At 32.0% G+C, this 14,708-nt stretch overlaps 5 protein-coding genes across 12 annotated transcripts in view; 2 read left to right on the top strand and 3 right to left on the bottom strand.

Annotated features, from left to right (window-relative positions):
- The first annotated feature begins 83 nt into the window (after positions 1 to 83).
- On the top strand, positions 84 to 4,875 carry Blos3 (Biogenesis of lysosome-related organelles complex 1, subunit 3). Of its 2 annotated transcripts, none has more exons than XM_066283956.1 (4): positions 84 to 2,401; positions 3,220 to 3,312; positions 3,378 to 3,453; positions 4,104 to 4,875. In XM_066283956.1, exons 2-4 carry the CDS (start codon positions 3,238 to 3,240, stop codon positions 4,463 to 4,465), a joined length of 513 nt encoding a protein of 170 aa, XP_066140053.1. In that variant the 5' UTR covers positions 84 to 2,401; positions 3,220 to 3,237; the 3' UTR covers positions 4,466 to 4,875. The 2 variants fall into 2 exon arrangements, with proteins under 2 accessions (XP_066140053.1, XP_066140052.1); XM_066283955.1 differs by lacking the exon at positions 84 to 2,401 and adding an exon at positions 3,069 to 3,161.
- mRpL51 (mitochondrial ribosomal protein L51) lies at positions 2,446 to 2,993 on the bottom strand. Its single transcript, XM_066283957.1, has one exon. The coding sequence runs from the start codon at positions 2,991 to 2,993 to the stop codon at positions 2,496 to 2,498; it is 498 nt and encodes a 165-aa protein (XP_066140054.1). The 3' UTR covers positions 2,446 to 2,495.
- A 136-nt stretch (positions 4,876 to 5,011) lies between the features above and the next one.
- Ing3 (Inhibitor of growth family, member 3) lies at positions 5,012 to 8,932 on the bottom strand. The gene is made up of 7 exons (XM_066283925.1): positions 8,745 to 8,932; positions 8,544 to 8,615; positions 8,137 to 8,485; positions 6,962 to 7,274; positions 6,400 to 6,554; positions 6,111 to 6,330; positions 5,012 to 5,769 (listed from the first exon to the last, which is right to left on the bottom strand). The coding sequence occupies exons 1-7, from the start codon at positions 8,770 to 8,772 to the stop codon at positions 5,653 to 5,655; spliced, it is 1,254 nt and encodes a 417-aa protein (XP_066140022.1). The 5' UTR covers positions 8,773 to 8,932; the 3' UTR covers positions 5,012 to 5,652.
- A 28-nt stretch (positions 8,933 to 8,960) lies between these two features.
- The window catches only part of LOC136340127 (putative gustatory receptor 28b), a 287,924-nt gene continuing 282,176 nt past the window's right edge, over positions 8,961 to 14,708 (top strand). Inside the window, exons 1-2 of one of the 2 annotated variants that reach the window (XM_066283933.1) lie at positions 8,961 to 9,294; positions 9,942 to 9,969. The gene's annotated coding sequence lies outside the window, so the exon portion shown is untranslated. Of the gene's footprint in view, positions 9,295 to 9,615; positions 9,970 to 14,708 lie in introns of those variants that run through there. The other variant, XM_066283932.1, reaches the window with a different exon arrangement.
- The window catches only part of LOC136340113 (GTPase-activating Rap/Ran-GAP domain-like protein 3), a 94,037-nt gene continuing 93,472 nt past the window's right edge, over positions 14,144 to 14,708 (bottom strand). For all 6 annotated transcript variants that reach the window (XM_066283894.1, XM_066283895.1, XM_066283890.1 and 3 more), the window contains one exon: positions 14,144 to 14,689. In XM_066283894.1, coding sequence (XP_066139991.1) covers positions 14,600 to 14,689 — 90 coding nt within the window. In that variant the 3' untranslated portion in view covers positions 14,144 to 14,599. The remainder of the gene's footprint in view (positions 14,690 to 14,708) is intronic.

The following is a 14,708-nucleotide window of genomic DNA, read 5'->3' as shown; positions in this document are numbered from 1 at the left end:
TAAAAAAATTATATTAATTTTATCTAACTCTGGCAAATAAATTTAACAGTCAAATCACTGCTTTTATTATTTCTGCGAGAGACAATATAAAAAATCAATTTTGAATACTCAGATTAAAACATTTTTAATTCGTATTAAAATATTTTCAGTGATTATAATAATAGTAGAAGCACAAAATTTTTGACTTTTTGCTTTTTTGAATAGGAATGTGGTGTCATTGTCATTAATAGCTTAGTATTTGTATGCAAATTTGTAATAGGTATATGTTAACCCAATTGATAAAAATGGTCGGTTCGTCATGGCAAGCAAAAGTAAGTTTTTCGAAAATAATGGACAGTGATAGTGTCCGAATTGTACCCATAATTGCTGTAACAAATTCAGAAAATGTGAAATTTTTGTAGACTTGCATTAAATTTATTTTTTTAATATAGGGGAAAAACTTACTCTTCACGGAAAACCCTGATTTTTATTAAGTAGGAATAACATATACCAGGGGTCGCAAGAAAGTAGTTCGCGCGTATAATTATATGCAAATTATTCTATTGGATATGAAATTTTCACGAAAAAATTACAATCTAAAACTGCGATATTTGATGTCATGATGAACTTAATGCAACTCGTGTTTTAGCTAGAATTGACCGCGACTTGCTAATTTAGCGCACCTTGTATATTTTTCAACATTTTGAAGTAGTTTATGTTTAGTTTTTCTGTCATTATATCACTTTAACCAGCTTAGTTCTACTTATGCATGTGGCATTCAAATGCTTGTTGATGAATATTTGTGATATCAAATAATGCCGTTTTAGATCTTAAACAGTTCGCTGAAAATTTCCTTTAAAAAATTTTTAGCAAAAGGGGTAAAGGCGCAAGTAATTTGTTCCAAACATCCGGTAAATTACCTTACTTTTATAGACTTCTATGAACAAGTAAAGTTATACAATCTGATGTGTTTAGCGGGAAACGGATCAGGAGAAACTTTAAAGCCTTATTTTACATCACTGATACTTCATAATGAACGAATATTTTCATTTTTAAGTTTGGAATGTTGGGCGTTTATGCAAAAGTAAGTAACACACGTACAAAATTTAAATTTTCCGGCTAATCTATTGTGGAGTGATTTCACAGGTTGCTAATTGATTACTACAGATAGAGAATGAAATGTTATAGCAACAAAGTAAAATAGATAATTAGAGAAATTAATCAAAAATTAGATTTGAATATGGTCAAAGTCAACATTTGAAACGAATCGATAAAAAAACTTTCCAATTTCTGGATAGGTTGAGTGCAAAATTATTATCTGCAAGTGTGTAAGTGCGTCAACTTCATCTGTGCCTTTTCTCTAAAATTAAATTTAAATAATATGATTTTAAATTATGTTTAACTTGGATTAATATGTGTTTAATAAATATGTTGTCTGTGTAAAAGTAAAATATACAAATTATATTTATGTAATCTAGATCGTGCAATGGTTGATCATTCTCACTCTCGTTAGAATAATTAGTAATGCAGTAGTTCGGATATACCTTTTTAACAAATCTATAGTTAATAAACGCTTTTCGTTCTAATAGTCTTTTGAAAAGTGATTACTGTCATTAAAAATTGAATTCCAAGAAATTATGTGATGTCTCTGGTGTAAAACCAGACTGTTGGCTTCTTCTGATGCTCTCCCACCTTAATACATCAGCGTTCAAAGAAAACTAAAGGTGAAAGAATTTAAAATATATATTTACGTATTATTATGGCAGTAAGAAACATTGCGTTAAGTACTTGGTGTGAAATCAAAGGACTGAATGGAACAGAACTATGAATAGAGGAACATTTTTGGGAACTGGTTTTTTAAATACCTGCTTATGCTCAGTACATAAAGATGAAGGTAGCAATCGACTGAGAATAAATTTTATTTTCGCTAAAATATTTTATAATTTAAGTCTGTCTATTCTAATTTAATAGAAAATTTATTTTCTATGAGAAATAGTTAACTTTAGAATTTTTAGCGTTTACAAAGAAGTAGATACGATGAATATGAGGTTAGTAATACAATTGCAAAATAAAATTTATCTAAACGAATAATAATTCTAAAACCCATACGTCGACTTTGACTCATATTTCAATCAAATCTCATGTTTTGTTTAATTTCTCTAATTATCCGCTTTATTTTGTGATATTTATAGTTAATTTAAACTTACATCTGTAATACAAGTGGAACGACCGCAAATCCGATTTGCTTGCCAATTTTCAGTTACTAACTTTATTACTTATTTCACATTCATTGTGCTTACTAATGCGTGAACCTCAAAATATTACAAACCCTGTGTACGTTGTATCGCAATAGGTGCAGGTGAATTGGCACCTTTACATATATTTAAAAATTATCCTCTACTACACTTGTACATTAATATAGGTAGGTAAATTATTATTTACAGAAATTTGTAATAAAAAAACCTGTTTCTATTTAAACAATATTTATTATTTAAAAAATTAACACAAGTTTCATTCTACTGGCAGGAAAAACCGGTGCGAGTCTTTCTATTCAAAAATTTGTTCAAAAATCGGATCCTTTTGTTCAGTTGGTACCATTTAGTTGGTCGAGCTAAAGGGTATATTGTCTTCCCCAACATTTTCCTTTTGCGCAACATTACTTGATATTCATTACCCCCTACCCCTCTTAACCATGGTGGTATGTTGTATAGGATTCTTGTTGGATGTAGTCTCTCGTTACCTAATATATCAATATAGTCATTTTGGCCAAAAAGGGCTCTCTTTTCACTCCAACTGTCCGTTACTTTATATGTTGGCATGAAAAGTTTTCCAGCATTCTTATCCCTTGGCAACAATCCCCTACGCTTTACAACGTCCTCGTAACCGAATCTTCTTAATAAGGGGCCTTTGGCTATTTTCTCTGCATGGTATCTGAATCTTACGGGGATCACTTGAGGGTTCCACACATTAGCGGTGTTGATTAAGGACTTTGCGATGTTTCGTAACACGAACATAATCGGTGGTGTTCAATTTTAATCTATAGTTTTTTTTAACATTAATCCAAAGAAAAGTGAACTATTCGAAGATAATTTTTTTTATTTTGTGCTTGATTGAGGTTATGTTGCATTTAACGTAAGATCGATATATCCAGCTGCGAGGCACATTTTAACCTATGACCCGTTGTACGTGTTATGCCCGCGCCCCATTAAAAATAAACCAGTTAAAACCGTTTTATTTCAGTAAATAAGAAGAGCTAATATGAATAATTCGTTAATTGTAACTGGAGAAGCATCTGAAACAGATAGCGAAGATGAAACTGCGGGTAATAAACAAGTAGGCACAAGATAGTTCTTTGATTTTTCTAAGGGAATTTAAGGAATGTTCCTTTTCCATCACAGGGACCCCTAGAGTTTGATATGACCAACTCAATTCAAGGCGCAGTTATTTTTGGCGAAGATTCTGAGTCGGATACTGGTATGTTCTTAATTTCTTTAAGTAGGTAGAGGGTCTTCATGCGAGAATGTACATCCTTCGTTATACAATTTAGTGAGATTGTGATCATATTTACAACCTATAGCTGATATTTCACCGGTCAGGAATGCTTCAAGATACAATATTTTGAAGATTTTATCCTCTATAACAGTCTAGATACGCCGCAAAATTTTGACTTCCTACATGCTTTTAAAATGTAAGTGACGAATGTTGATATTTCTTCTATACAAAGCGGCTTCATTGTGGATGTAAGTTTGGTGCAAAGTTGATATCAATTTTATTGCATATAAAATATTACAAACTTCCCAAGATTCAGTTAAATGCATTAACTCTAAGTTGGTGCTACATTTGTGAACCATTGTGAATTGTCTAGTGGAAAATCAATGTTATCTTGATCTTAACAATAAGCCATTTGCATTATTGTAAGGCATCTTAAAACCTATTTTTGTATAGGTGAGCAAAATCATACTGAGTTAGGGATATTTTTTGTTTTTTGAATTTCTACTATTTCCTCTTTCATGGATAGAAGCAATAGACAGTCTTAAATTTATTAATATTTAACGCAGTTTTTTGTTCTAAGCTATAAATTTGTAATCTTAATTTATAAAACTAATACTTAATTATCTCTATAGACAACAATGACAGCATAGCCAGTGCAGTATCAGCATTGCACCTCTTAGAAAGTGACTCCTCCAAAAAAAACATAGAATATGACTCATTATTTCAACAAAAGCTTCGAGATTCAAACACATCTCTTTACAACAACATTGAGTCTCTCATTCAAACAAGTATGGATGAAGCAGGAAAGAACTTGAACTCCTTAGAACATCAGCTTTTAAAATCACAGATGACCTTGCAGGGGGCTGTCACTTCATTAAAAACTCTTTGTGTAAACTCTCTAACTTTGAAAAATAAATTTCATTCCCTCTTATCCTCCAAATTTCTTCCTAATATTAGCTGTTCAAAGCTAAAAGAAGGTTGTAATGATTTATAAAGTAGTTTCACTTACAGTAACTTGTTGTCAAGCCATTTAATTGGTTTCTTGACTCTATTTGTTTTTGGGATCCCTATGATGGGAAAGAAAATCCACCCTGTATTGGTATCTTGAAAACTGTATGAGACACAGGGTCGATATTTTCGCCTTTTGTAAAAAACCTATATCCAGTTTAAAAACGGAAAGAGCTAGAACAATTTTTAAACCGCGTATAAGTTTGCTATAAAATTCCTTAAAACTTTCTCATTTAACTATTTTTATATCTTTTACACCGTTTAAGGTTTTAATTCCCTCAATTAGTAATTCGGACAACATTGTAAGGTGAGATGATGTGGATATGTATATACTTAACGGTAAAAGTCTGATGTAATTTATACATTGAAATGTGAATGATAAATGATACTGAAATAGTTGTATCTTTTTATATTCCTTATAATTTTGCAGTTGGAAGAGGTAGCAGCAAACAGGAAGGTTGGGTTAAATTATCATATTTCTACATCTCATGCATTCGTGGTAGGGTTTTATAATAAAGAAAACGTGCTTAAATAGGCTTTAATGCTTTATTGACTGTTTACAAATAACAAAATAAGCGTATATTTCAATAAACCCTTAGTTACAGTTCTACAGGACCAATGACCCTTCAAATGCCCTTATGGGCCTTGGTTAAACATTAAAAACTTACAATATCTTTAAACACAATTATTAATGGTTATCTCAAAACAATGGGATGAGTTATGTTAGCATATCGATGATAATTGCATTTTTATTTAGAAAAAAAAATACTATAGTATAATCAGAGAACTAATGAGCTCTGTATACCTTAAAAACTGTTTGATAAAATTTGAGAAATTTGGGATTGTCATAAGTAAAAATACCATAAGTAAATGTAATATATAAAAGCTTGATAAACAACAAGCCTTTGAAATTTTTATGCAGCGAAGGACATAAACGGAACGCAATTTGAGAATGATGGTGCTTTTTGTCATTTTGATAAAAAAATTACCAAGTTATCGCAAAAAAGTTTGTATCACCCTGTACAAGTACCAAATTACATAATTCCTTTCACATTTTTTAAATAAATTTTTGTACTGCTACGAAGCTTACTTTTACCGCCACACAATAATTGAATTAGGCCTAGATAAAAATGCTTAACATTGATAATCTACTTAAGTACAAATGCTTAAATTTTAATTTTTCCTACCTCCACGTCTTTTCATAGTTGTTGTACATTGTGGACAGTACCATTTACCTTTTGGAGGTGCAGAAATGCCCACACACGGATAATGGAACCATTCAGACGGACACTAAAACGACATAATTTTTCTTCTACAATTTTGTGCAACGCATTCATAATAGGATCGGACTTTGGGTGTTTCAGATGATACATTAAATCCAATATAAACGAGGCCATATGTATGGTTTGTTAAATGAGAAAACAGATTAACAGTTTAAAGGCCAATAAAAACAGGCAAAACTTTACGGGCGGTAAAGTTTCACTCTCCACATTTGTTAGGTAAATAATATAGCTAATAACGTAAGAATGACATCTAGCAAAAAATCAACAATTAGAAGCAAGTGCTATGTAATAAATTATCATACTATTAGTTAATATTATTACGCACTCTATTACTACAATACAACATACCTCTTCATTATCACAAGCCACCATATCTCCATAGGACACTTGGTTGCACAAGCAGTATCTTGGCTCATTAGGGTCATAAACCCATTCACCGTCAGTCACTTCAGTTACCGTAGCGTCGGTTTGGGCAGGTTGAACTTCTGGAACGGTTGCAGGCTGTTGCACTGGTATTTGAGCCAATTGTTGGCTAGTCGAAGAGCTCGAATTATTGCTGTTGTATTTCCTAAAGGGTTGGTAATACAAATTTCAGAAAAAAACAAAACACAATGATATTATTATTATAAAAACATACTTTTGCTTTTTTTTGTTGTTCGCATGATCCTGTTGGATGGCTTGAATCGCCGTTTGGGCTGCACCCGCTAATTCTCTGGGAATAAATTCATGACCGCTTGTGTTTATAGCTTCATAAGATGCTTTAAGACTTGCGGTTCTTCTTCCCTGTTGCATCTATTAAAGAATACATACAATACACACATTTGTAATAACACAAACAATAATTATAAGATCATAAGATCTTTTCGATCTGAATGACTCAGAAATTGCAGTTATTTGTGTACAAAGGGGCATAACACTTGTAACTTTTTAATTAGCTTGTGTATTAAAATATTGTCTAAATAAAAGTTGGTGATCAATATTTGTCACCACTCTATTGAGGTAACCTTTTGCCAAATGTATATGTAAAAGGTATGCGTAGTCATAAAGCGATAAATATTTAGAAAATGGTGACAGCAACTATCGAACACCTATACCTATTTGAAATGAATAAAAAAACGTTTTTTAAAATATGTAGAAATATTTTGCATCCTTCACAAAAAAATACACATACAAAATAAAGAGACACAAGAAATTTTCACCTGCTGTGTAGCAGCTATAGCTTGTGAGGCAGCAGCTGCAATTGCAGTTCCTGCACCTAGATTATGTCCCAATCCATAAGAAATTCCTGTAGGTGCCACTGAGCTGGCAGGTAATGAGTTTTGGGGAGTTATTGTTGGTGTGTGTCGTGCCTCTGCTAGTGCTGGAGGCAATGACCCAGTGCTACTGGCTGGTACAGGCTGCTGAAGCATTTGTCTTTTTTCCACAAATTGATTTGAAACTGTTGAATTGCTGTCACGACGTTTTTCACTGCGGGGTCTTGAGTAACGGCTTGAGTAGTTATTTGAGCTTAAGCTATTCATAAAATAAACTCCTTAGACCTCTATATTGTATTCTCTACTAATGAAAAAAGGTAAAAGTTAAATTTATTGCTAGTCTAGTAAGTGCATCATCTTTTATATTTGGAATTGGAAAAAACTAAATGCCAGATGAAGTGGGACAGGCAAACAACTGCCTAATTTTGTCTAGTTATAACTACAACTTCTCTTTGCTATTATTGGTTTTTCCACTATAGATGGAAAGCAGCATCCTCGGTCTATGCTTAAATGGCGTCGGTTTGTATTTGCAAAAGCTGTTTGGTGGGTTGGTTACAAAATACAATTGACATTTACAGATGTTAAAAAGTGCTATGAACTTGTCAAAATGTTTAAACATGCCAGAATTTAAATTTACAATATTGTTTCTCAGTAACATACATGCAGTTTCGGTAATGAAAGGTAGAAGCTGTAAGAGAATGCAATGGAAAACTTTAATAACACAGTTCATAGTTCAGTATAATGGAAATTTTGTCTCTTTCTTTTTATAAAATATCACTAATATCATCTGCATCTCTTAGTTAAATTTTTTTTCCTTTTCTTTGTAAGACAACAAATTAATTTTTTTCATTAATTTATTTGTTATAAATAATTGCAATTTTATAATTTATTTTTTAAGAAAAGAACAGTAGAAATATTTACCAATTAAAAATGGTGGTGAACTGGGTCAGAGACATACAAATTCTGTCAAGGACTTATCTTGTGTTTAACATAAGAAAATTATTCCTCGTAGCGCATGCTGCATGTTTTACTTCTTACAGATAACTTGTGATTAATACATTTACCAGTTGATAGTTTATTTTGCAAAAGTCCCTAGTTAAGTAAATGTAACTTTTAATTACCTGTCATATCGATTTTCTTTTTGTTGACTCAACATATTAGAAGAATTTGCAGGAGTATCCAATTCCAAAGATCTTTTTTTCAATACTTCAGTAATTCCCTTATTGTCTGCCTCAAGTTCATATTTAAATTTGTGCAATTCTGAATCTAGCCTTCGTAGATACTTATCCACTAATTCATACATTGTGTTTGCCAAATGAACTTTCTCATCTGCATCTTCCAAAGCTTTATAATACTCCTTTCTTATGGCTTGAAATTCTGCCTCCAAGTTGGGTGGTATATCTTGGTTTTGATATTTTTTGCAGTCACTAAAGAAAGCTTTTTCCCTTTTTTCCAATTCATCAGTGTTATCTGTGAATAATTCTCAGAGAATATTGGAGAAAAAGTTGGTACAATAATTATAACTTACTATGTATGCTTAAATCCATTTCTCGCATATCAGTGAACCGGTCCCTGAGCTCTTGAGGTAAATGTTCAATCACTAGAAAAGATATTTAAAATTGGCGCGTTATAAAGAGTTTATGTCTCCTCTTCCTCTAGCTTGGGATGAGTGAAACATAGCCTGGCATTGTTTAACAACACACCATCAAAATATCAAATTCAAACTTACTTTCAAGGTAGTCTTCTAAATACAGCATTTTTACCAAATTGAGTATTACGGGCTAGCAATATATATTATTTGACACAAAATTGTAAAATTTAAGCATAAAAAGCGTATTTTTTTGGAACGTTTTGCTGTTTTCCTTACATATGTTTGTCGGCAGACATTTCTATTTCAAGGTTGAAGGAGAAGTGTGCTGGTCTGACGGGTGACGTTTCGTTTTACATTCAGATATGACAAGTGAAGTAAGGTAACTATGTGAGAAATGTAAAATGTAGAAAATTGTATATTAAGACTGTGTTTTTGTTTAAAATAATGTGTAACTGAACTTTTTGTGTCTCCCAAAAACTTTCAAAGAGTTTTCCAATTCAGTGCATAATTCATGTAGTTTTGGCTATCTACGATAGACAAGAAGTTGCCACTACAATTTAAATACATTTCATCAATGCTTAAGAGAATCACTATGGAAAATTCGATCTAAAGCTTATAAAGTCTGGAAGATAGTTATTTAAAGAAAGTTTCAAGGGATTTGTTTATGATATTCGAGACTTTGTTAAAGGTTTGTATTATTAATGTAATACTACTAAAATCAATTTGAACCCCCTTTCAAGATAATAATTTATTGTTAACTGTACTGAAAAACTGAATGATTGTGAATGTCACTTAGCTTTCTTGATATGTGGTGAACGCAATTTGTTGACTTGGACTATCGGTCGTTAGTCGAGGACGATGCACATAGGCCCCATTTATCGCAATCCCCTGGCAACGAATTGACTCTGTTGTTTCTCAAGTTCTTTGAGCCAAGTTTGGTTAATTTTATTGCGCTTTCTGCGTTAAATATTTTTTGTTTTGTAAATTGGGAATACATGTATCTCACAGTTGTTGATTTACTAGCTTGCAATTGTTTTTTAGAAGATTTTGGGTACAATAAAGTCATTGAAAATATCTGTCCTTTCTGTATCAATGTCGATAACTTGAATGCTTTTACAAATTCTGGTATTATAAGATATTTTCAACAAGCTTTTCGGTGCATTACCGAGGATGTATGAATATCGTTAATTTGTTAACTGCTGGAGTTACGAGGTAGGCCACGAAAACAATAGAATGTGACATTGGCGCCATTTTTGACATTTTAGTTGACATTTACAATATTGTTAATTAGTTATGTGTTTCTTTAGTGTGATTAGTGAATTGTTGTAATTTCAGGAATGCCTATGAATGTACTAATATTGAGGTAAGAAATGTGATCTTTATTTATGCGCAATGAAAGTCGTTATGCCGCTGAAAGGTATCTGAAATTTTATCTTAATAATAGCGAACCAGATCATCGAATTTTCAATCGACTTTACGACAAACTATTGCGAAAGAATACTCTCAGTTAAAATTAACTGAAAATAGTATTGCTCATTTAATAAAGGCTCGCACGGATTTTAGTTAAAATCTCTTTGAAACAAGACAAGAGATTCGAATCGTTCTTTCTGAACACTTAAGTTGCTCTATCATTCGTAGATATGTTTCTAAGCTTGAGTTCTTTTTAACTATAGAATAAACAGCAGATGCTGCATTATAGAAATATCAACGATCAACAAATAACGCTTAATTCTTTGCGCAGGAAGTGTACAACTATATAATTAATATATTTTTTTTATTTGACTCAAAACAAGTAAAGTAAACGTGTTGTTGCTTTCTCAAGACCTGATAGACCTGATATACAGACAAAAGTGATCATTTTTGGTTTTTTGACTTCGGCAAACTTTGTCCATATCTGCCCTCCTCTCTATTTTATAATTACGCATTATTTAGATTCTGGGACGTTTAACCTGGGTCGTCATGCCTCTCACATTCTCTTTTAGCCTCCCCGGTTATTTTATTAAGTTTTACGGTAAGCGTAAACCCTGGTTTACTATCTATTCATCGGCTACTTATCACAATAGTTTTCCCCGACCATAACATCAAGAATTCTATTATATTTTCGTTTTGTTAAGTTTCGTCTTGTGAAATAAAAATTTAACTGGCATCCGGTTTTTTTCAATTTGTAGATTTTAATCTTAGTTTTTTATTATATATATATATATACAATAATATATATAGCAATATATATTTATATACAGGGTGTCCTCGAATTACGTGGCCAAAATAATACCACAGATTGTTTGAGTGAAAATAAGTCGATTTAACTAAACTTCCCTCAGTCCAAAAGTTGATAATTATGGAGCTACAGGGTGTTAAAGTTGAAAAAAAAAATCACATTTTCTTTAATATCTTTTGATTTCTTTGAGTTAATTTCACGAAATTTCATATTTGAGGGTGTTTTAGGATACGAAATTCAAATTTATTAACGATTTAGTTGTTTCTTCTAGGGGACGCCACAAGCGACCATTAGGACACATTTAAATCTCTGTAACTTTTTCGTGCCACGGTGTATATTATTTTGGTATTTAAAAACCTTTTTCCCTACCTTTTATACTTAGAAAAGGTATACTTTATTGACGTCGCTAGAAGCAACGGTTTTGGAGAAAAATGCATCTAAGCCTGATGATGCATGCAAATTACCTTAAAATTATTTTCCGTTAAAAAAAATTAAGTTTTTCAAAAATAATTATTAGTAAAGGTATAACAATAAGTTTTCAAAATCAGATATTATTTTGACTATTACAACGGCAAAGTCCATAAACTAACAGCATATCCACCATTTCAGAATAAGTGAATTTATTGGCCATACTTTTGGATATTTACAGGAACAAGAAGCGAAACTGACAAGAAAAACTGAGGGCTAAATAAAAAAACTGACATTTGAGAAACAAATTCAAGTGTTAAAATGTCAATTAAAAACATAGCCAACTGAGTTATTTACTTAAAAGCGCCAACGCAAATATGCAGCGCATTAGAATTATGCGTTTTTCTCCAAAACCGTTGCTTCTAGCGACGTCAATAAAGTATACCTTTTCTAAGTATAAAAGGTAGGGAAAAAGGTTTTTAAATACCAAAATAATATACACCGGGGCACGAAAAAGTTACAGAGATTTAAATGTGTCCTAATGGTCGCTTGTGGCGCCCCCTAGAAGAAACAACTAAATCGTTAATAAATTTGAATTTCGTATCCTAAAACACCCTCAAATATGAAATTTCGTGAAATTAACTCAAAGAAATCGAAAGATATTAAAGAAAATGTGATTTTTTTTTCAACTTTAACACCCTGTAGCTCCATAATTATCAACTTTTGGACTGAGGGAAGTTTAGTTAAATCGACTTATTTTCACTCAAACAATCTGCGGTATTATTTTGGCCACGTAATTTGAGGACACCCTGTATATGTTGCTGTTAGTAAAACAGTGGGCGACTTTTTCAGGTTTATTGACGAAACGCTTCCGAGTTATCGAACAGAATTATTGAATGTGAATAAACCTACTAACTCAATATTAGATGTTTAATACATACAATGGCAGACATAATAATAGAAAGATTTTCATTTTGCATTTTATTCATGCAAAGTTAATAAAAAGGAACGTTTTATCTATTATAACAGTCAACATGGGTACTAAACATTTTTAATTGTTTACGTTTTCGACAATATACATTGTTTTCTTATTAGCATTTTGTGAATTAAGGCTTGGTAAAAGTATTTAAAGGAAGTTAGTTATTTTAAATTTTTGCAGTTATGGCCATTATTTTACTTCTATTGGAGTGTTTGTAATAAGATATTGTTAAAATAGAGTAAAGATAAGTACATATTTCTCAGAAAACTTGCAGAACAAAGTAGTAGAGTTAAATAGACAACGGTTAAACAGTGCATAGTTGTAAAATCTTTAAGATCATCAGAAGGTGCAGTTTCAAAAATTTGAAAGAAATATAGAATTTTAGGCATTGTAGTAAATCGTTCAAAATCTAGTACCCTTAAAAAATTAGCCCTTATGTTTGAAAGTGTATTAAGAAGATATCGGCAAGAAGCCCACACAAATCATTTCAATAGATAAACGAGAAAATTTGGGAGAACTTAATTGTAATTGTGACTAACCGCACTCAACGCCTTTGTGAAGTTGGACCTTTTGAAAGAGTTGCAGTAAAGTCTTTATAAAAAAATAAAAAAATAAAATATCGGAAGAACAGAGTAAAAATTGTAAATAGGCACTTATACTTGAACATCCAAAAATGTAATACTGTTTTATGGAGTGATGGAAGTAATTTTAAAATATTTGGATTGGATGGAAAATTATATATTCGAAGATTACTGGGTTAGAGATGTGATATAAAATTTCAGAAATCCACAGTGAAGCATGGAAATGGCGGTATAATAGAGGATTCAATGGGCCACCGATTCTAAACACTTCTCGGCTGATAGAAAATTGAGTTTTGAAAAAAAGCATTGATATTTTGAAATGGCTCTGATAATCACCGGATTTAAATCCAATAGAACATCTGTGGCACCCCTTAGAATACAAAATTCAAGAAAGGATTATTTACATTGTACGGGATGCATGTGAGATAGTGCGAAAGAAGTGGAAGAGCATCTCTGTAGACGTTTATCAGAATCTTGTGGATTCAATTTCCAGAAGATGCAAAGCAGTCTTTGAAGCAAAGGAATACTCCACAAAATATTAGTGTTTTTCGAAAAAGAATGGTAAAATAGGCTTTTGAATTTTTTTCCCCATACTTTGGTCCAGGACAATTTTTTGCATTCATTTTTGAAAAGTAAAGGTTGTGTGTTTTGCTTATTATTTGATAACAATCATCAAGTTGTTAACAGTTGTATAATTTACCGGTGTTCGGCAGTTATTCAACTAGGAAATAAAAATGTTTCTGAAGAAAATATCTTTCCATACTAATTTTCGTCGCTGCATATGTATATTTCCTTATTTGAATCGGCAAATGGCTCGTCCTTAATATGATTACCTTTTATTCTCTTGATTCTGTTATACACGAATTTATCTGTGGTGCGACTAAGTAACATGGCGAAATCGCTGATACAAGCGATCGAGTGGCGCATTTAGTGGCGCGTCGCGTGTTCGCGTTGTGTTCACGGGCGCCCTTAGAAAAATTTCAAACAGTAAGAATGAAAATTCATGAATAGTAGCAATACAGAGACTACCATTTGCCAAAAAGTGCTTATACAATACCAAAAACGAAGGGCAATAAAGAAAAAAAAAGTTCTATATCACCTATTATAATATTGTGTCCACCTAAAGGACCGTTAGGGTTCACTGAGTTGATCACAGGGGAGCAACTAATATTGCCTTCATAAAGGCTGCTGCACATATATGAGAAAAAGTGGTTAATTTATTTTCGCGTTTTTGTAATTTAACTGTGAATGAAACTAAGCTGCAAAACCGGCTGCTACTGGTATTGAAAGACATGTTATACGAGAATTGGATTATCTACCTGTTTCATTCTTGTCAATTGATACTACACAGTTTACGCATTTGAAGTGTATTTATTATTAGATAATATTTAATTAGATTACTAATTACTTATTTTATTGCTGAATTAAGCTCAGAGTATCTACGTATGTACAGTGGTATGAAAAACTTTTGGTAGTACAGATGCGTTATTATGAGAATACATTACATTATAAGTTTCTTTAATATTAATGCTTGAAAAAACGTTTATTTGTGCAATAAAATTTTATATATCTAACTCTTTTTTTTAACAGTAGATAATCCTAACTTATCACCTTCATCAAGATTTAAACTCTCGTGATATCTAGGTACGAAATCAGAAATACTCCCTGAAGTTTTGGAGATCAGGGATTGCAAGTTTTATCTCACTCTCCTTAAAATTCTTATTATGATAATTTCCTAAAATGAACTGATAAATCTAGAAAAAACTGTTTAAGACATATGTTTCACCCTGTACAAAGCAAACGACTATCATTTCAATGACGCCTGCTGCATTCTCGCTCTCACGGGAGGTACCGGCGAGCTGCTGGCACTTCTCGACACTCTAGGTTGTTCTGGAACCTGCAAAACGTGAATTGGA

The sequence above is a fragment of the Euwallacea fornicatus genome, chromosome 7, assembly GCF_040115645.1.
Source record: "Euwallacea fornicatus isolate EFF26 chromosome 7, ASM4011564v1, whole genome shotgun sequence".
Classification (NCBI taxonomy): domain Eukaryota; kingdom Metazoa; phylum Arthropoda; class Insecta; order Coleoptera; family Curculionidae; genus Euwallacea; species Euwallacea fornicatus.
This window is presented reverse-complemented; position numbering and strand designations above follow the sequence as displayed.

Coding starts and splice junctions, on each gene's coding strand:
- Blos3 (XM_066283956.1), top strand. CDS start 3,238: ATGAATAATTCGTTAATTGTAACTGGAGAAGCATCTGAAACAGATAGC. Junction 3,313..3,377: donor AAACTGCGGGTAATAAACAA/GTAGGCACAAGA, acceptor TTTCCATCACAG/GGACCCCTAGAGTTTGATAT. Junction 3,454..4,103: donor AGATTCTGAGTCGGATACTG/GTATGTTCTTAA, acceptor TTATCTCTATAG/ACAACAATGACAGCATAGCC.
- mRpL51 (XM_066283957.1), bottom strand. CDS start 2,993: ATGTTCGTGTTACGAAACATCGCAAAGTCCTTAATCAACACCGCTAAT.
- Ing3 (XM_066283925.1), bottom strand. CDS start 8,772: ATGCTGTATTTAGAAGACTACCTTGAAA. Junction 6,555..6,961: donor CTATAGCTGCTACACAGCAG/GTGAAAATTTCT, acceptor ATTCTTTAATAG/ATGCAACAGGGAAGAAGAAC. Junction 5,770..6,110: donor TGGCTTGTGATAATGAAGAG/GTATGTTGTATT, acceptor ATGTCGTTTTAG/TGTCCGTCTGAATGGTTCCA.